Here is a 21,508-nt window from a genome sequence, read left to right as displayed (position 1 = left end):
ATTAGAGTTTCTTGGAGGCATTTGGAAAAGGCTTCCTTTTGCCAAATTGGATTGATTTGTCCACCTGGACAGAGAGTCCTGTAGAAGATTGGTGACAGACATACTGCCCTGGAGATTCCCCTTAGGTTCACTCCAGTGGGTGGAAAATGTCCACTGAGATGGCCTCAAATTGATGCATGTCATCAGAATGATATGAACCGGTGATGCCATTTCACCCAGCAACTTCACCATTTGACCAGCTGATTCTCCTGAATTTCTTCCACAGTGGAAATCAAGGTGGCACTCTTTGCTGTGGTAGAAAGGTAGATGCTTGAGTTGTGTCTACCAAGCCTCCTTTGAATTCCAGTTCTAAGTTGGCTCTAGATGTGAATTTGATAATTTATGACAAACCCAGTAACCTCAGCATCCAAAATTTTTTTTTTTACTTCCCGCTAGATGAACTTGATCCAATGCAATCTGGATTCCAGAGTAATTATAGTTCAGAGACTTGTCTACAGGTGGTGTTATCAGAACTTAAATGAATAACTGCATAAGCTTCCAGTATCAACCAGCACAGAATTTAAGGAACTCTGAATGTCCTTTAAAGTCTTCTATGGCTTCAGTCCATCTTATTTGGTTTCATATTTGAGGTTAAATAATGTGATAAGTTCTTCTCAATTTTTCCATTGATATAAGGTTAAAAACTGCCTGCTGTTTCAGATTTTAGAATGATTGCAACGCACATGCAACTGATTCAAGGGGCTGCCCTTTTACTCTGAAATTCTTTACCATCTTCTCTTAGAAAACAAACTATCTGAAATTTCATAAACTAAAAAATATTGTTATTCACTATACATTTAGGTGGGTACTCATGATTAATTTTATTATACAGTTTATGTCAATTAATTGGGATTTTTTTTAATGCAAATTGATTTTATTGTAAACCGCCCAGAGCTACATGGCTGTGACGGGATATAAATTATGATGCTCTATTATTTATTTATTTGGATTTTGCTCACACCTTTTTCAGTAGTAGCTCAAGGTGAGTTACATTCAGGTACACTGGATATTTCTCTGTCCCAGGAGGACTCACAATCTAGGTTTGTACCTGAGGCAATGGAGGGTTGTGACTTGCCCAAGATCACAAGGAGCAGCAGTGGGATTTGAACTGGCCACCTCTGGATTGCAAGACTGGTGCTCTAACCACTAGGCCGCTCCTGCAAATAGGGAAACATATGCACCCTGCAATGACTGCTACACATTGTATGAACACTTGAGGCCCTGGCAAAAGGCCAAATGTCAGTAAACAGTACTGGTAGTGGTGTTTCTATATGACAAATCACAGATACTTCCTATGGCCTGGATGTATTGTTTATCATTTATTTATTTACTATACCGTTTCTAATTGCATTCACAAAACAGAACAGTTTACATCTTAAAAAATAACATATTATATTAAAAAAAACATATAAGAAATTCATTAATTTGATAGAAAAGCACAACAAACTAAAACATCCATTCTAAAAGATATAACAACAATAGGCAATCATTCATAACAAACTGTATAAACAAGCATATTTTTTGTTACTGCATATCCATTCTGTCTGTATCTGTATCTGATGTGAGTGTTTTTTAGATCTGGAAAACATAGCCAATCTCCTTTTTGAAGAGGTGGAATGAGGGAGCCTAAGGAAATCATCCTGAACTTTTATTTTGTGAGATATTTGTTTGAGGCCCTCAGGTCCTTGGAATGTAATCTTCCTGTCTTTTTTATGATCAGAAAATACTTGGAACAAAATCCCTGACCTCTTCCTGCAGTGGAATGGGTTCTATTGCATTGGCTTGTGGGAGGGAATAGAGTTCCTTTTTAAGTATTTCCTGATGCTGAGAGCTTAACCTTGATGCTCTCTGTGGGCAATTTGGAGGCTGATCCACCAGTTGAAGGTACTATTGTATCCTATTTTGAGAACTCAGATGACTGAGGCTATAAGGAGTCATTTGTTTACATAAAAAATGTAGCATTCCTCCTATAGGTAGGCCATCTAGATCTAGAATCTAGAATGGATATGGGAACTGAGGCTATGTTCTGGTGGAGGCAGTCAAAACGCTGACCCTAGTTTTGGCTGCGATAAAGGTTGGGAATTTGGGCCCTCTGTTGTCTGGGATGAGAGCGAGCTCTCTGTTGAGACTGGGAGGAGCAGAAACGTGGAGGATACCTACGCTTATGAGAGTAATAAGACCTCTGATGCCCTCCACTCTACCTCCTGGAGGAGGAGGTAGCCAGATTGGAAGTGGGCCTAGAGAGAATTTTAAGGGTGTCACTATGCTGTTTAGAGATAAACCTCTAACACCTTATCTCTGAAGAGATTCTCTTCACAGCATGGCACATCAACGAGCTTCTCCAGTACATCCTGTTTAATGTTGAAGGCACACAACCAGGTCTATATGTGCCAGTCCCCATGGCAGAAACCTTTGAGGACAAGCCTAATGGACATTGCAGTGGCCTGAGAACCAGGGGAACAGGGTTAAATTCCCAGTGCAGTTCCTTGTGACTCTGAGCAAGTCACTTAACCCTCCACTGCCCCAAGTACAAAATATGTATACAAGAAGAAAACTGATTTGATTGTAACCACAGAATGGCAGTACATCAAACTCCATCCCCTTTCCCTCATATCAAAAATATCGTAAGCCACACAGATTATGAATTTTCTACACTCCTTCCCCTTAACTATCAGCAAGTGAAGTTTCTTGACTTTTTCTCTAGGAAGAGTGTTTGCAAAACCAACCACACTGTGCACTATTCTCTTCAAGAACATGCCCATGAAGAGCTGATAGGATGTGCGGGATGACAGCACCGCATTCTGAAATAATCTCTTCTCAAAAGACTCCAATGTCTGAGCTTCTCTCCCCAGGGACACCAAGGAGCGAGTCTTGGAACTTTTAGCTCTTTTGAGAGCAGATTCATCCACTATGGAATGGTGAGGAAGCTTCTTCTCTAATCTTGGAGCCTGTTGGACTCTATATAGAGAGTTGATCGTCTCATTAACAAGACATACAGAAAGAAGGGTCTCCCACATTCTCATTAGCACATCCTTTAGGATTCTATGAACAAGCATTATCATAACCTCCTTTGGGGGTTGGGGTGTGATCCTCCTCCATCTCCTACGTAAAATCAATGAAAGACAGTTCTTCTGGTGGGGACTTGCATCTGTCATGTGCTGGAGAGGGGATCTGAAGGGAGACCATTGGGACTCTCTGAGAAGCAGAACCCCCAGGGGTCCCAGAGGTGCTCTGACTCAAGATTCACAGAAGAAATCAGTTTGGTGAAGTCTGAATTTCTGCCTGTCTCATCTACTGACAGTACGGTCAGGCGTCCTATAGCATCAAGACTGAGGGATTCCCAGTGGCTCAGTGAAGCTTCCTCCAATGCACTGGAAATGAACGCAGGTGCCGCCGACCTTGACTCTGAGCCCCTTCCAGGTCTCAGCGTCAAGGTATATCTTTCAGGCAAGGAATGGGTCTTACGTATTGGCTGGAATGTCCCTGCACTTGACATCAACAAAGTCAAAGCTGAGTGCAACCAGAGGGGGAGGCGTGGGTGACATCATGGCTTTCCTGAATGTCACATTCATCTGTTGTCACAACACTGTAGTCACTGGGGTCTAGGGAGATGATGGGAGTGCGACAGGATGGCTGTTGCATTGTGTGAGAACTGGCGAGAGCTGATCCAGATAGATGCCATCGTCAGGTGTGCATGGCATCATTGAGGTCATGGGTGTCACAGTGCACATGGCAGTTTAGTTGTGCTGCATGTGTGCAAATCATGTATTGGTCACCATGTCACTGTGCTGTGATTTCAGGGGTCTGCAGCTGGGTACATGTGCTGTCAACATCTTGACAGCTGAGTAGCTTTGCAGGGTCTCACAGAGATACAGTGGGTGTGAGGGCTTGATAGTAATGCAGTTCCTTACCTTGCCAGGGTCTTCTGGATCTCCTCCCAGACCCTTCTTGCTAATGCTTGTGAGACTCACTGCCTGCCCTCCCTGAAGAGTTGCACCTCTTTTTGGAGCTTGAGATGTGCCAGGAGGTTGCTTTCCTTCTCTGAGAAATTATGCTCCTTCCTGGCCTACATCTTACATGTGCATTTGACAGGTCCTGACAGTGGGTGATGTATATACTGCGGGACCTGAAACACGTGGACATGGTTCTGGCAGCCACCTTATGGCTGCTCTGGGCAATCACGGGAGAAGCCATCTAGGTGCTGTGTACATCTCAATGTTTACTGCTGCTATAGGAGTCTAGATGGACAATGCTGTATGGATAGCACTGCACATGTAATGCCACTGCACATCTACTACTACTACTACTACTATTTAGCATTTCTATAGCGCTACAAGGCATACGCAGCGCTGCACAAACATAGAAGAAAGACAGTCCCTGCTCAAAGAGCTTACAATCTAATAGACAAAAAATAAATAAAGTAAGCAAATCAAATCAATTAATGTGCACGAGAAGGAAGAGAGGAGGGTAGGTGGAGGCGAGTGGTTACAAGTGGTTACGAGTCAAAAGCAATGTTAAAGAGGTGGGCTTTCAGTCTAGATTTAAAGGTGGCCAAGGATGGGGCAAGACGTAGGGGCTCAGGAAGTTTATTCCAGGCGTAGGGTGCAGCGAGACAGAAGGCGTGAAGTCTGGAGTTGGCAGTAGTGGAGAAGGGAACAGATAAGAAGGATTTATCCATGGAGCGGAGTGCACGGGAAGGGGTGTAGGGAAGGACGAGTGTGGAGAGATACTGGGGAGCAGCAGAGTGAGTACATTTATAGGTTAGTAGAAGAAGTTTGAACAGGATGCGAAAACGGATAGGGAGCCAGTGAAGGGTCTTGAGGAGAGGGGTAGTATGAGTAAAGCGACCCTGGCGGAAGATGAGATGGGCAGCAGAGTTTTGAACCGACTGGAGAGGGGAGAGGTGACTAAGTGGGAGGCCAGCAAGAAGCAGATTGCAGTAGTCTAAACGAGAGGTGACAAGGGTGTGGATGAGGGTTTTGGTAGAGTACTCGGAAAGAAAGGGGCGGATTTTACGGATGTTGTAAAGAAAGAAACGACAGGTCTTGGCGGTCAGCTGGATATGAGCAGAGAAGGAGAGAGAAGAGTCAAAGATGACCCCAAGGTTTCGAGCTGAGGAGACAGGGAGAATGAGAGCGCCATCAACAGAAATAGAAAACGGGGGGAGCGGGGAGGTGGGTTTGGGGGGGAAAATGAGAAGCTCGGTTTTGGTCATATTTAATTTCAGCTGGCGTTGAGACATCCAGGCAGCAATGTCAGACAAGCATGCTGAAACTTTAGTTTGGATGCAAGGTGAGATATCAGGGGTAGAAAGGTAGATTTGGGAGTCATCAGCATAGAGATGGTAGGAAAAGCAATTGGATGAGATTAATGAACCAAGGGAAGAAGTGTAGATAGAAAAGAGGAGGGGACCAAGAACAGAACCCTGAGGTACGCCGACAGGCAGAGGGATAGAAGTAGAAGAGGATCCACCAGAGTGAACACTAAAGGTGCGGAGGGAGAGGTAGGAAGAGAACCAGGAAAGGACAGAGCCCTGGAATCCAAGTGAGGACAGGGTATCGAGAAGTATGCTGTGATCGACAGTGTCAAAAGCAGCGGAAAGATCAAGAAGAATGAGGATGGAATATTGACCTCTGGATTTAGCCAGTAATAGGTCATTGGAGACTTTAGTAAGCGCAGTTTCGGTTGAGTGGAGAGGACGAAAACCAGATTGTAATGGGTCAAGAATAGCATGTGAGGAGAGAAAATCAAGGCAGCAGCGGTGAACAGCACGCTCAAGTAATTTGGAGAGAAAAGGAAGGAGGGAGATGGGTCGGTAATTAGAGGGACAAGTAGGGTCAAGTGAAGGCTTCTTAAGGAGAGGTGTGACCACAGCATGTTTAAAGGCAGCAGGGACAGTCGCAGTGGAAAGTGAGAGGTTGAGAATGTGACAGATAAAAGGAATAAGAGTAGGAGAGATGGCATTAAGAAGGTGGGTGGGAATGGGATCAGAGGAACAGGTGGTACATTTTGAGGAAGAAAGGAGAAGTGTAGTTTCCTCAATAGTAACTTCAGGAAAGGAGGAAAGGGAATGAGGGGAAGGAGAGAGAGGGGAACGGACTAGTGGAGGGAGAGCTGGTGAGGTAGAGAAAGCAAGGTTTATCTTTTGAACCTTGTTGTGAAAGAATTCAGCAAGGGTCTGAGGAGATAATGAAGGGGGAGTTGGGGGAGGGGGCACCTTGAGGAGAGAGTTCAATGTGGTGAAGAGAAGTCGAGGATTAGAGCCAAGAGAGTTGGTCAGTTGGATATAATAATCCTGTTTGGCACGTAAAAGAGCAGATTGGAAGGAGGTCAGCATGAACTTAAAGTGTAAGAAATCAGCAAGGGCCTGAGATTTCCGCCAGAGGCGTTCGGCGGAGCGTGTACAGGAACGTAGGTAGCGGATATTAGAAGTCAGCCAAGGTTGGGGTTTTGTACGCCTTACAGGGCAGGACATCAAAGGTGCAAGAGTGTCTAAGGCAGAGGATAGAGTATTGTTGTAAGAAGAAACAGCCTCGTTGACAGACGTGGATGGTGCCACAGTAGAGAGGAGGTTTGAAACATGGGAGGATAGAGATGAAGGGTCAATATCGTGAAGATTCCTAGATAAATTAGATAGGACAGGACGGGACTGGAAGGGAGGAGATTTAAGTGTGAAAGTTATAAGATGGTGATCAGAGGAGGGATGATCAGAGGCAAGGAAACTAGAAGGTGAACAGTTGGAGGAGAAGATGAGATCAAGACAGTGACCATTTCGATGAGTGGGGGAGGTTGCATGTGTATTACCACTGGTGGATCCCAGCACATATTTTCCTGCAGGCACTACACAGCCAACTTCCATGGTCAGGGGATCTCACGGACACTGATTACTACACGTAAATGGGCCAGGTATACACGTTTGCCTATATAGACTTAGTTTCTAAATGTTTGGCACCGTTTAGCATCATTCTGGATGTGTACGTGTACTATGATATTATTTTGAGAGATCCAAATTTATCTCCTATACATTTTTCTCCACTTTACAGATGTCGTTGGCAGGGCGGATATATATAGATTTTACTACACACACACACATACAGCCCTGGTCTTGTGAAATATGTGACTAGTTCTGCATGTTTTCACTGAAATACTGATTTCCCCAAACACAACAACCTATCTAAAATGATGCGTTGTGTTTTGGTATCATTTGGTTATCATAATTTTATACTATGTTTTTATTTCTACTTGCTTTAATGCTCTTTTTTAAAAATTAAAGATGAACTATAAAGTATTAAATCAAATCAAATCTTATAACCTGGGGAAAAGGTATCAACAGGAGAGAAGGGCCACAAATGCAAAACCTCATTCAATATGTAAAAAGAAGCTACATATTAGAAATATATTGAAAAAACTGAGGGCCTGATATGCATATCAAGTTATGCATTTGCTGGCAAATGATGAATACATAACTTGCTTATTCATATATGATCACCCATTATGGAGGTACATTTTTAAAACAGACTTTTCATATGCATATTCATCTTTTTACATGTATAAAATGTCTTTTATAAAATTATCCCAGGGTTGTATATGTTAAAGTAAGCACACTTTTACATGGCCTGTGTGTAGGCATGTTGTGGGGCAGAGTTTGGGTGGTACCCAGGTAGAGCTCTGATGCATAAAACTAGCTGGTGCACAGACGGCGTTGTGATTTCATGTTTTATTTAACTGCCACAGCTGTATATTAGAAAAAATACACATTGTAGTTGTTGAATAATGACTCAATAAATAATAAAGAAAATAGGAAAGAATAAAGAAATACAAACTTTTGAAAATATTTTATTGCACTACCCTGTTGAAGCTGCAGCTGAATAGAAAGGAAGGTTGGGGCTAGTAAGATTTTGCGGGGGGGGGGGGGGGGGGGGGGGGGGGAGATGGAGAGAGAGACAATGAATCTGTGTGAGCCCCAGGCAAGGGCAAGAGGAAGTGAACCTTGCTGTCATTCTGGCTCTCCCCCTAAAAAGGCAAACTGTGCCTATATGTATTATAGCTACTATGTAACATTGTAAGCTGCCTTGACCGACTCAGAAAGGCAGCATATACATTTAAAAAAAAAATTAAATAACGTGTGCACTTTTGAAAATATTTCCGTGCCCCAATCTAAACATGCCCAAAGGAATATTCCTTTGGAATGTGGTTAAAAGTATGTGTGCTGTGAATCCCAAACATACTATTTAGCTGATCTATGAACAGCAGTATGCAGACAGGCCAATTTACCCAGGTAAATGAGTATTTACACATCTAAATAGCTTTGAAGCTGTCCTTCCTATTTGCATTTTCAGTGATCTGTTTGATTTTGTTCTCATTGTGGTGTTTGGTGGGACCATTATTTTGTTTCTGATAAGAAAAGTCACGCTGTTATTCTGCTCAAATATCTTCTAATCAGGCAAAAAGCAGCTCGACCGGGTGTGTGTTCTTTATGTCAATTAAACTCTAAACAGTTGGATACCTATTGCTGCCAAAGTAGCAAGATAATTTATACATTATAGTCTAAACTGTAAAAAACTATACTAAAAGTCAACTAAAAATATTTATAACATCATAAAATACAGTGTTAAAATATATGAACTGCAATATGTAACAAAATTATATATTTGTTCCCCATCATCAGTTATTAAAACCAGAATCTGCACTCAAGCTTCAACATTTTACAACCCTTGTGACATATTAGAATTCAAATCTTAATGATCAATTTGCAATGAACAAGACAGAAGTGAAAAAATTAAACCAACCATTACATTTAACAAGGCTCAATAGGCTCCCATTGTTCTCCTAAATTGCAGAACGCAAATCACAAATACACAACAGGCAGTATTAAATATCAATTCACCACCTAGGAGCTCAGCAACTCACAATCAAGCAAAACCTGGTAAAAATAAACCCTGTATGTTAAGGCATAAAAAATATACATAAGAACGCTGTGTAAAAATCTAATTAAATATACAATATTTAATAGGCCAATTGTTTTCTTATATACCGTTAGAATGCTGAAATTCACGGCCCGAATATTTGTTCATGTCATGATTTAATCTTTTGCTCCAATTCTAGCATGCCTAATTTGTTTATACTCTTATCAATGCACTCAATCAAACTTAACAGAATGGTGTAAATGTGCATCCTATGTTATCTATAGGCCAAAAGATAAACAAAACACTTGACGCATTTTGTCTCCTGTCACAAAATATATCGGGGTCAATATTGAACCAATGTGTTAACTTTATTAATTTAAGTGCTACCATCGGTGCTTAAATTAATGCGTATGCTCAGCACCACTATTTTTATAGGCAGCAGTGTTGAATATATGCATATTATGGTCATTGTGCCAGGAGTGGAGTAACAGCCTAGTGGTTAGTGCAGCAGACTTTGATCCTGGGGAATTGGGTTCAATTCCCACTGCAGTTCCATGTAACTCTGGGCAAGTCACTCAACCCGCCATTGCCCCAGGTACAAATAATAAGTAACTGTATATACTATGTAAACCACTTTGAATGTAGTTGCAAATACTACAGAAAGGTGGTATACCAAGTCCCATTCCCTTCCCCTACTATCTATTTAGTATAGCCCTTCTATTAAGATGGATGTTGAGTGGGACATCCTGGTTACTCCACTGTTTATTAGGTACCATTGGCTCCCAATAAAAGTGAGGTCCATCTTTAAATTATGTATGTGTTCTCGATCTTACTGGGATACCCCCCAATACATGTATATGATATGATCATAATAGTAAAAAATCCCCCAGTGATCTACAACAATAATACGCCTGCCGATCTCAGCGGTGTAACTTGCTGGTAATTAATTTGAACCACAAGATTTATAACACCCATCTCCTCATTGATGAGGAAGTAAAAAAAAATATATATCCAATTCAACCATAGTCTAAACCTATTCAGTTCTAATCAATATTTCAAATACGTCAAAAAGTAACATATAACCAGTGAACTGACGCTTTAATCTCTAGGTATGTCGAGTATTAAGTAGGGAAGATTAAAATAAAGAGGGTTATAAAAACAGATAATTGATATGCTTGTTTTGTTGCAGGGGGAGATCCTTGAAACAGCTGCGGTGAAACATGAATTATATCAGATATTTATCCCCCTCTCAACAATACTCCAAAACTTTAAGATAAATATATTTTTAAGTATTTGAAATACTGATTAGAACTGAAAAAGTTTAGACTACAGTTGAATTGAATATATTAATTTTTAAAAATATATTATTTTTACATTGCCTCATCAATGAGGAGGTGGGTGTTTTAAATCTTGCGGTTCAAATTAATTACCAGCAAGTTACACCACTGAGATCAGGAGGAGTATTATTGTTCTGGATCACTGTGGAAATTTTTACTATTGTTTATTTGCCTACCCCTTAAACATGCCCTTTTGAAATTATGCGCTATAGGAGTTACATGCACATCATTATAGAATACGAGGTGCACGTAACTCCCAATTAACACCAATAATTGCTTCTTAGCAGCCATAAGTACATGTATTGCCAGATTGGGACAGACCAAAGGTCCATCAAGCTCAGAATCCTGTTTCCAACAGTGGCCAATCCAGGTTACAAATACCTGGCAAGATCCCAAAACAGTACAATTATTGGTGCTACTTGGCTCATTAATCAATTAAGTTGCACGTGCAAATTGGCTATGCGTGCTGATTTGCATGCACAACTTGAGTTACAATATATAGAATCCAGGAGTATACACATCTGCATATTATAGAAGTTTATTTTTACACAGACACAGAATTTTCGCACGTTATCCTCCTAACTCTATATATAGAGCTAAAAATTGTGTTTGCAATTTAATTGCTTAATGAGTTAATTAGCAATAATTAGGTGCTAACATTCAATTATTAGTGCTAATTGGCATTAATTGCAGTTTATGTGCACACCCTTTTTAGTCACTATTGTATAAAGATGTGCACGTAAAGTTTTCTGTGCAAATTTGAAAAGGGGGCACAGCCAAGGGAAAGGCATAAGCAGGTCAGGGGCATTTCTACGATTTGTGCACAGTTTTACAGAATTTGGGCGATCTGTACACAGGGTTCTGTTGGTGTAAACCCAAAATTAGATGCGTATTCCGATGCCTAGCGCTATTCTATAAAAGGCGCCCAACTTATAGAATAGTGCTTAACGCACATTTTTAGCACCCAAATTTGGGCGCCATTTACAGAATTGAATCCTATATTTGTGTGAACCTATATTTGTGTGAACACGTTATCCATGGATTCTATATATGGCGCCTGAAAATCCACACAGAAACCAAAGCGTATTCTATAACAATGACCATAACTTAATTGGTTAACTAGCTAATCAGCACTGTTAATAGGATGTTAACAAGCAATTAGCACTGACATTATTTACATGCACAACTTGCTAAATGTATTATTCTATAACGTGCTGCGCCTAAATTAAGCTACATAGTTGAAAAGGGGGTGTGGCCATGGGTGGGATAAGGGTGTTTCTAAAATCTATATGAATTATTATAGAATACACCCGATCTGTGCTAATTTAGGTGCTAGGATTTACACAAAGTATAACGTGGCCTTAAATGGATCAGACCAAATTTAGTTGCCTGGTGAGCCGCTCGGCGTATTCTATATACTGAGTGGGTGCTTCTTTGTTTGTTTGTCTTCCCCTAGTCTGCTTAATCCTTTGCCTGCTATGTTTGCTTCCTGGCTCTTGAGCTCTGCTTCTGCCAAGTTCTGTTCCTGTGTGTGTTTGAGCCAGGTTCTGCTCCTGCTCTATGTTTGAGCTAGTTCTGTCCCAGTTCCCTCCAAAGCCAAGTCCCTTTCAGTATCCTGTTCCAGCCAAGCCAAGCCAAGCCAAGTCCCTTTCAGTATCCTGTTCCAGTCAAGCCAAGCCCATTCCAGAATACTGTCCCAGCCAAGCCAAGGCTGTTCCAGAATCCGGTTCCAGCCAAGCCTGTTTGAGAATCCTGAATCCTGTTCCAGCCAAGCCTGTTTGAGAATCCTGAATCCTGTTCCTGCCTTGTTTATTGTCTTGCTTCTGTTATTCTTGTCGCCTTGCTCCTACCCTGTCTTGCATGTCTAGGTGAGCTTTGTCTTGTCTCTTTCAGTCTAGTCCTGTCCGGATACAGTCCTTGCCTTGTCCTGCCCTTTTCTGAACCCAGTTTTAATCTACTTCCGTGTTTTGCCTTGTCTTGCATTTCTGGGTCCCAGTCCCAGTTTTAATCCAGTTCTGAGTCTTGCCTTGTCCTATCTGGGTTCCAGTTCTGGCCCTCTGCCTTCTTTTCCTTGCCTCGTCTGGATACGGTTCTTGTGTTGTCCATTGTGTTTAGTTACCTCTGTCCTGCCTCGTTGAGTCTGTTAGTTTATCCTAGTCCAGTCTGTTCTGATTCCTGCCTGTGCCAGCCCAGGTGATTTGTCTGCCAAAGCTCCGGCTTTGGTCCAAGGACTCACCATTCCTGACAGTTGTGACATCCTCCTTTCTCTAATATACCTGATTATGTCTTGTCACCTCTTTTTGCATTTCATCATTTTTTTTCTTCCACCAATACTTCTGCCAATCATAGTTCTCTCTTCCTTTCTTTGAGTTTTATCTGGTATTCTTTTCTGTATTTCATGAACACCACCTCTTTAGATTTTATTTTTTTCTGCCAATTTTTCGGGGAGAAACTTGATTTTGTGGCCATTTTATAAGATGTACCTTCCTATGCTGAAACACAGAGGTCCATGTCTCGTGATTTCCACCATTCATAATCTGGACATTACAGTTTATAAAAAGGATGTTCATGCTGGATGTTTCCAGTACAAGGATGTCCATCTCACATGTATTTTATAACAGGTTGTACAAACTGAATGCATGTTATCAAATTATGCATCCTTTCAAAATGTAATAAGCACAGGGTTAAAAGAATCACTATATCAGAATTAATAATGTGGCCTACCTGTTTTTTTCTGTAATTTGTTCCAGTTTTCTTGCTAGTGTCTGACACTCTTCTTTTAATTTGGCTATGAAAGTATTCTGGGATGTCAACAATGAGTCCAGCTCAGTTACTGAAAACAGATAGATAAAATATAGATATTTATTATCGGGAATTTTCTATACCTTTTTCTGTCAATCAGGTCAAAGTGGTTCACATAATAATACAATTATATAGAAAAAGAAAAGAACTCCATTTAAGACAGAAAAGAAAAGAAACACAATCATTCTACAGTAAAAGTACAGTAAGCTGAACAGAAACCAGGATCTCACATTGCACATTCTCTCACTGCTTTTCATGGTTTCTAGAAACTAGGAAACCAGAGAGAGAAGCAGCAATGTATCAAAATTGAGCTGTCATGCAGTCATTGTGGGTAAGTGGACTATCCCAGCCCTGAGGCGTGATGGAGATACTGCTGAATTACGATGTTGCTTTTGGTGCTATTGGCAAAGAAGCAGTAGGAAGAGAAAAAGAAGAACAGCTCATTCAGACACAAATTTTAATTTCTAGCCTTGTTATAAAAATGACCTTCCTTAAAATGGCACCTATCACATTATCCCATTATTCCCACTGTGGCAGGATTCTCTCCCTGGATGATATCCGTGGCAGGATTCTCTCCCTGGATGATATCCGATCCCATTTCCACTGAGTATACCCACAATCATCACTTACGAACATAACCCCTCTGCCCTCTCCCTCCCCTCCTCCCCCCATCCCATCTTACATTGCATCAATGCGAGCAGAGTGAATTGAGGCAGCGCTTGCCAGCTCAAGACTCAAGAGCCTCCCAGGCCTAAACCAAACACAACACATTTAGCAAAAAAGACCCCCCCCCCCAGGAGGCATGAAGCAGAAGCACCCTTTCACCCCCCCCCCCCCCCACTATACATTCAAAACCCATATGAACAACCATTCTATAGATCTATGTCACAGAAAACTGAATAAATACTGTGAATAGAATATCAATCCAGCACAATGACACCCCTAGCAGAGGCGATGGCCTTCAAGTTCTCCTTGGACCTCATTCCTCGCCCCTTAGCCTCCAGGCTGAATCAAGTAGCGGATCGAGAGGAACCCTCCTTCAAGTGAGAAGACAAGTTAGGATCACGACGGGCCTGCTGCCTTTCTCTCTGTACTCTCTGCCATTTGGAAACTGCAGGCTGTGTTAACACTCTCCGCTGGGCTGCTGTAACATCCTCCGGAAGGTTCGCCACTTTAAGCTATTGTAGAGTATGCCAGGCATCTCCTGGAGAGAGCACTCTCTTGGTGACCCCATTAAAGGTAAGCTGAAGACCAACCAGAAAGTTCCATTTATATTTGCTTCCCGCAAAACAGCTGTGACACCCGCAAATTCTCGCCAGCATCATAAGGTGATCGCTGATAAATCCTGGAATATCTCCACATTAAGTGCCTTCCATTGAACTGAGGAGTGCCATTGCACCAGACGTATTACTTTTTCTTTAAGTATGAAATCATGAACGCATGCACGATGTCCCAAGGCTTGTTGTTTCACTTGTTCCCTAGCACCCTGTGAGCACAGTCCAACTTAATATCTGGAATCGCTGCCGGAGCAGGGAACTCCAGTTGTCAAATATGGCACATGATATATTGCGCTACTTCCATGCTGTTCGCAAAATTCTCTTCCTCTGGGACACCTCTTAACATGTAGATTATGTCTATGTGACCGATTTTCCAAATTTTCCACCTGATCCCAGAGACGCTTAGTCTCTGCGCTTTGGGAATTGCATCTCCTCAGTGCACTCTTCATAGTGAGCAAGTCTCCCTTCCATCTCCTCCTGTCTCACCGACAAGGCTCCCAATTCTTGTTTAATCCCTGCTAGTATGGTCTTCAAATCCTGCTGCACTAGCAAAAAATCTGCTTTAAGTTCCTATATCCATTTTTTAATGTCCTGCGCTCGGAGCGCACCACTTGCAGCATCGGAATTGCTGTCCGAGTCCTCATCTGCCTCGGAATCCACAAACGGTGCCATCTTGCTGCCATGCGACTCCAGTGTTCTTGCTTTACTTGCACTCTTATCACGTAACGGGACCAAGGATCTACTGGCCTTCAACTTCTTGCGGGTTGCCATCATTTAACAGAATGATTGTGCCACATGAAGTGATCAGAGAAGCACTAGCCTATATTAACAGCAGCTCTAGCCCAGGGTTGCCATACCTTGAGCTGACGTCACTTCCTCCATGGACAAACATTTAAATGCCAGTAGCATGCAGTTGCCAGATTAATCTTCGAAATGATAGCAATGAACCTATGAATCAGACCAATAGGCCAGTATGAAACCTCTGTGCCTTGTACACTGTGAGGTACATAGAAATGCTTGAATGTGTATGACATGTCTCTTTATCCCCAGATGTTCAATGCCAGACCGTGTCTGGTCACTGGCACTGAATATCTGGGTTTATGCAGTTGGCTTTCTCTGATGCGGTTAAGTGCAAAATTCAGAACTTAACCACCTAAGCAACACCACATAATGATAGGACTATGCTTTATGTGACCTGATTCAGCAGCTTAACTTAGGAGGTTAAGTCTGAATATTGGCACTTAATCAAATAAATGCCGACTCTGCCCCCAGACCGCCTACAACATAGGTGGCTTTCAATTTAGTAGTCACTGCTGACATTCAGTGGCATTAACCAGTTAAGTGCGGCTGGATATCAGTGAGAATGGGCAAGAAGTCTCGGTGTTGGCAGCTGGAGGCACACTACCAACTTCCATATTATAGCAGCAGCACAGGGTGGAGGAGAGTGGCTCGGGCACCAAGTTGCTTTGCTGGTGGGGCTTTGACATCACTGCCAGCCATTTAACAGGGTGTTGCATGTTTGGAAAAGTATGTAGCAAAGGGGGAGGGGGGTAAGTTCCCAAGGCCCCACAAAGCTGCATGACTGGTTCCAGCCTCAGTGAGGGAGTGTCCTTAAGGACCCCTACTTGTACTACCCACTCCCTCACATTCCCCTATGAGGAAAGGCTAAAGAAGTTAGGGCTCTTTAGCATACAGATGAAATGGATGATGGGAGATATGATAAAGGTCTATAAAATCATGGGTGGAGTGGAATGGTTAGATATAAATCACTTATTTACTCTTTCCAAATGTACAAAAATTAGGAGGCACACAATGAAGTTACTAGGTAGCACATTTAGAACAAACTGTATAAAATATTTCTTCATTTAACGTGTAATTAAGCTCTGGAATTTGTTGCCAGAAAATGTGGTAAAAGCAGCATAGCAGGGTTTAAAAAAGCTTTGGATCAATTTCTAAGGAAAGTCCATAAACCATTAAGAAGTGGACTTTGATTTCCTGCTGTTTATCCCAGGAATAAGCAGTGGAATTTTCCATATGACTCTTTTGGGATTGCTGCGTATTTGTGATGTGGACTGGAAACAGGATGATGGGCTTAATGGACCTCTGATCTGTCCCAGTATGTCAATGCTTATTTAACTATTCAAAAAGAATGAATTATGGTCTAAAACTTGGCAACTATGATTGAATTAAAAAAAAGTGCAGAGATGTGTCTTCAGGATGTATACATTTGAGAGAGTGGTACATAAAGGGCAGGATGAGAAGATGATCTGCATCAACCAGAGAAAGACCTTCAGGTAATAATATCTGATATCAAGATACTGAAACAGTCTGACAAGATAGTGGACAGAGTCACAAGGATGTTAAGGTGCATAGGTAAAGTTATAATCAGTAGAAACAAAAGGAAATAATAAAGCTTCACCTAGAAAATTATGTCCAGTTCTGGAGACTGTTCTTCTACAATCATATAGACTGGCTAGGATCAGCCTAAGAAAGGCTATCACACAGTTCCTCACAACCCTTCTCATATACACAACTGACTACATAACATTCCCAAGAACCTAGCAGCACAGTCAATACACTGTGACCCAAGTTCAATGAGGTAGCCCGTTCCCCCCCCCCCCCCAAAGGGACAGAGCCCACATCACCAATGTGCAGGCAGTTGGAGCAGTATCCCATCATGTCCCAGCTTTCCCACTCATCTCATGTCCATTCTTTTACTCACCTCATCTTACACAGATGATTGGGGCTACCCAAAGAGGAAGTGACTAATGACCTCCATCATCAGACCCAACAATGAGACAAAGGAGCATTATAACTGGGCACACTGGCAAACCAGGGCTATCATTGAACACACCTTTGGATTCTTCAAGACATGATTCAGATGCCTAGATTGTAGAGCAGCTCTCTTCTGGATCAAACTAAAAAAAGGTCTGCAAGATATTTGTGGCCTGCTGTACAACATGGCACTACAGTTCCAAATGCCACTCCTGAGGGACTATAGCCATAGGACGGCGGCACAAAGGAAGAGGAACCCACCAGCACAGGCGCATGCACATCCACACTGGCATGGCATTGCAGCAAGAATGAACTCATAAACTGCTTATTTCTGTGAAGGTTTTTTTGTCATCTCTGAGTAAGTCAGGCATGTGTACGAACAGTATCACACATCACTTAAGCCTTTTCTATCACCTCAGTGCTAGTCCCACCACCAACCCTGCATGTCAACCATGACCCCTCCCCCCTCCCCACAACCTCTCCCTCCCTCCCCTTCCTATTTCCCAACTACTTCCCCCTCCTCCCTCCCTTTCAAGGGTGTACCTTCCCCACTCTTGGACACAGCCTGGTTGTTTGCATGTTCTGAACTCTGGAAGGAGCAGTCACTACTCTCAGAACTGGATGATGATTCCCTAGTATCTATTTCTGCCTCGCTGGCTGCTGCAGCAAATGCTGGGAACACCAAAGGTAACAGTGGGGTCCAACGCTATGTTGTTTGCTGCTGTGTAGTAGCACTGTTACTCCTGGAAGCCTTGGTACAAATCCTAAGCAGGTGGTAGTCACAGGCCTCTTGGACTCAGTTCTTGTGGGCTGATACTTCCTTGTACCCATGGTAACTGGCTGGTAGTAGGGGCTCGTTAGTCATAATGGGATAGCTGTCTCTCCCAGGCTAGTGCAATATGCTTCATTCTCTCACATAGCATTTCCATTTTTCGGGTCACTTTGTGCATCACTCATTCCATCATCTAGTTCAGATGCATCTGCTCATTCATCTGTGTCAACTGTTGCTCTGACATCATCAGCTTGTGCTCCCTACACCTGCTTTCTGATTCTTGAAGAGTGGAAACTTCTCCACATTGGCCACAGGTGGCTTGATGGTCTCTGTTTCCTGTGTCTCTGGGTTCACTATCATCTTCGGCACACCTGCCTGTGCATCCTCATCTGCCTGTGATGCTTGCTGTGTAGGCACAACTGGCAGTGAGATCCCCCCCCCCCTCCACTCCTCAGGGTCCTTGTTTCTAAGAGCATAATATATACAGTAACATTAGGACGTGTGGGTTTGGTTACTACTACTTTATTTCTATCGCATTACTAGACGTACGCAACGCTGTACACTGGCCATGAAGAGCCAGTCCCTGCTTGACAGAACTCACAATCATTAGGACAAACAGGAAAAAATAAGGGACAAGGGAACTACTAAGGGGGGAAAGATAAACAGGGTACAGAACAAGTGAGCATAGGGTTAGGAGTTAAAAGCAGCATCAAAAGGTTGGCTTTTAGCTAGATTGAAGACGGCCAGAGATGGAGCTTGACGTACCGGCTAAGGATGTCTATTCCAGGCATATGGTGCAGCAAGATAAAAGGAACGGAAGTTTGGAGTTAGCAGTGGAGGAGAAGGTACAGATAAGAGAGATTTACCCAGTGACTGTAGGGAGAGATAAGAGTGGGGAGGTACTGAGGAGCGCAGAGTGAATGCACTTATAAGTCAACAACAGAAGTTTGAACTGCATGCGGAAAATGGATAGGGAGCCAATGAAACTGACTTGAGGAGAGGGCTAATATGAGCATAGCGACACTGGTGGAATATAAGTTGTGCAGCAGTAGTTTGAACAGATTGAAGGGGAGAGAGATGGCTAAGTGGGAGACCTGTGAGAAGCAAGCTGCAATAGTCTAAGCGAGAGGTGATAAGAGTGTGGATAAGGGTTCTAGTAGTGTGCTCAGAAAGGAAAGGACAAATTTTGGTGATATTATACAGGAAGAAACAACAGGTTTTAGCAGTCTGTTGACTATGTGCAGAGAAGGAACAGAGATAGAGAATGGGGGAAGAGGAGAGGTATGTATAGGGGAAAGATAAGAAGCTCAGTCTTGGTCATGTTTAGTTTCAGATGGTGGTGAGACATCCAGGAAGCAATGTCAGACAGGCAGGTTGATACTTTGGCCTGGATTCCTGCTGAAATTTCTGGTGTGGAGAGGTAGATCTTGGAGTCATCAGCATAAAGGTGATACTGAAAACCATGGGTTGAGATCAGAGTACCAAGGGAGTAAGTATAGGTGGAGAAAAGAAGAGGTCCCAGGACAAATCCCTCAGGTACACCAACTGACAGTGGGATAGAAGTGGAGGAGGATCTACCATATACTAAAAGTAAGATAGGAGAGATAAGAAGAAACCAGGAAAGACAGAGCCCTGAAATCAAGTACACAGTAATCAACAGTGTCAAAAGCAGCAGATAAGATCAAGAAGGATGAGGATAGGATAGAATAGAGACCTTTGGATCTGGCCAGGAACAGGTCACTGGAGACTTTAGCAAGCACTGTTTCAGTTTAATGAAAAGGGTAAAAGTCAGATTGAAGTGGATCAGGAATAGCTTGAGATGAAAGAAAGTCAAGATAATGGCGGTGAACAGCACACATTCAAGTATCTTAGATAGGAAAGGGAGGAGGGAGATGGGGCGATAGTTGGAAGGACAGGTAGGGTCCAATGAAGGTTTTTGAGGAGTGGTTTGACTACAGCATGTTTGAAGGCATTAGGAACAGTCACAGTTGAAAGTTTGAGGATACGACAGATAAAAGGATGACAGTAGGAGAGATAGTGCTAAGTAGATGGGTGGCAATAGGATCAGAGGAACAGGTAGTTAGTTTCGAGGAGGAAAGAAAATGTGCAGTTTCCTTTTCAGTGATTTTAGAAAAGGAACAAAAGGAGGCAGGGGTTGAAAGAATGGACTAAGGGAAGGATAGGTGGAGATGACTGCTGTGTAACACAATATAGGATAGGGAGGATTTTGTCTAATGATGTGTTACACAGCAGCTATGTAACAACTATAGCGCTGTTTTTTTGCTGAAGTCTTTCCTCCACCTAAACAATTATTTACACTGGTGCAAATAGAGAGCAAATTTTGATATACTTTTTTCCAAAGTATACATATTGAGATCTTTAATTGTGTCCCCATATGCGCTTTATGAAGAATATCACTGATTATTTTAGTAGCCAACCTCTAGACTGATTCCATCCTGTTTATAACATTTTGATGGTGTGGTCTCTAGAAATGTACATATAGGGAGGGGGGTTTAGGTTGATGTTTGGAATCATGTTAGACATCCACCAGAGCGAGATATCATCTGTTGTCACAACACTATAGTTGTTTAGATGTGGTGGATGAAGGGAGTGTGGCAGGATGGCATACATATTGTGGGTAGACCTGCCAGGTCTGGTCTAGGTAGATGCGATCGTCAGATATAGGTAATACTGCAGTGCCTATAGTTGCCATAGTGCACATGGGAACTGTGCGGTGTTGCATGTGTGCAGAATGATTGTGTACTGGCCACTCTGCCACTGTGTCCTTACCTCAAAGGTCTGTACATGGGTACCTGTGTAGTCAACAGCTTGGTAGCTGTATGGCTTCCCATGGTCTCACATAGGTGCAGTGGGTGTGGGGGCATGTGGGTAATGTAGGTCCTTACCTTGCCAGAGTCTTCCAAATATTTGTCCAGACCCTTCTTGCTGATACTTGTAGAACCTGCTGCTTGCCATCCCTAAAAAGGTGTGCCTCATTTTGGAGGATGAGGAGTGTCAGAAGGTCGCTTTCTTTCTCAGAAAAGTTTTGTTCCCTCCTGGCCTCCATCTTCCAAATGCATATGACAGGTCATAACAATGGGTACAGTATATATTATGGGACCTGGCCCCCATGCACATGGCTGCTCTGGGCATTAGTGGAAGAGGTCTAGTTGCTGTGCAGATCTAAATGCTTACTGCTACAACCAGAGCCTGGATGGTGGACGCTGTACAGTTAGCACTCCACTTCTAAGCGCTGCATGTTTAGTGCTGACTCCAGATTCCTAGTACATGTTTTTCCCAGCAGGTGCTACATGACCAGGGGTCTTCGTGAACACTGACTGCTACACACATATGGGTCAGACATGCATGAGTATGCCTATATAGACCCGGGTTCAGCATTTTTGCCACCTTTTCAGACCGTTTTGCATTTGTAAGTGTGCCATGTCTGTATCTTGATAGATCCATGTTTAATTTCTACAAGGATTTCACAGTTTTTAGATGTCTTTGGTGGGGGGATACTTTTTTTTTTAGTCTTAGTATTTTTATTGAATAATTTAACAACAATATGGTAACATTTAACAAAAGAACAGAGACAATATT

The 21,508-nt window shown here is 42.5% G+C and overlaps 1 protein-coding gene across 1 annotated transcript in view; it reads right to left on the bottom strand.

Annotated features, from left to right (window-relative positions):
- SDCCAG8 (serologically defined colon cancer antigen 8) overlaps nucleotides 1–21,508 on the bottom strand; it is a 434,015-nt gene that overhangs the window by 123,971 nt on the left and 288,536 nt on the right. Inside the window, exon 15 of the mRNA XM_030196427.1 lies at nucleotides 13,007–13,115. Within this exon, the coding sequence (XP_030052287.1) occupies nucleotides 13,007–13,115 (109 nt within the window). The remainder of the gene's footprint in view (nucleotides 1–13,006; nucleotides 13,116–21,508) is intronic.

Source organism: Microcaecilia unicolor, chromosome 3 (assembly GCF_901765095.1).
Source record: "Microcaecilia unicolor chromosome 3, aMicUni1.1, whole genome shotgun sequence".
Classification (NCBI taxonomy): Eukaryota; Metazoa; Chordata; class Amphibia; order Gymnophiona; family Siphonopidae; genus Microcaecilia; species Microcaecilia unicolor.
This window is presented reverse-complemented; position numbering and strand designations above follow the sequence as displayed.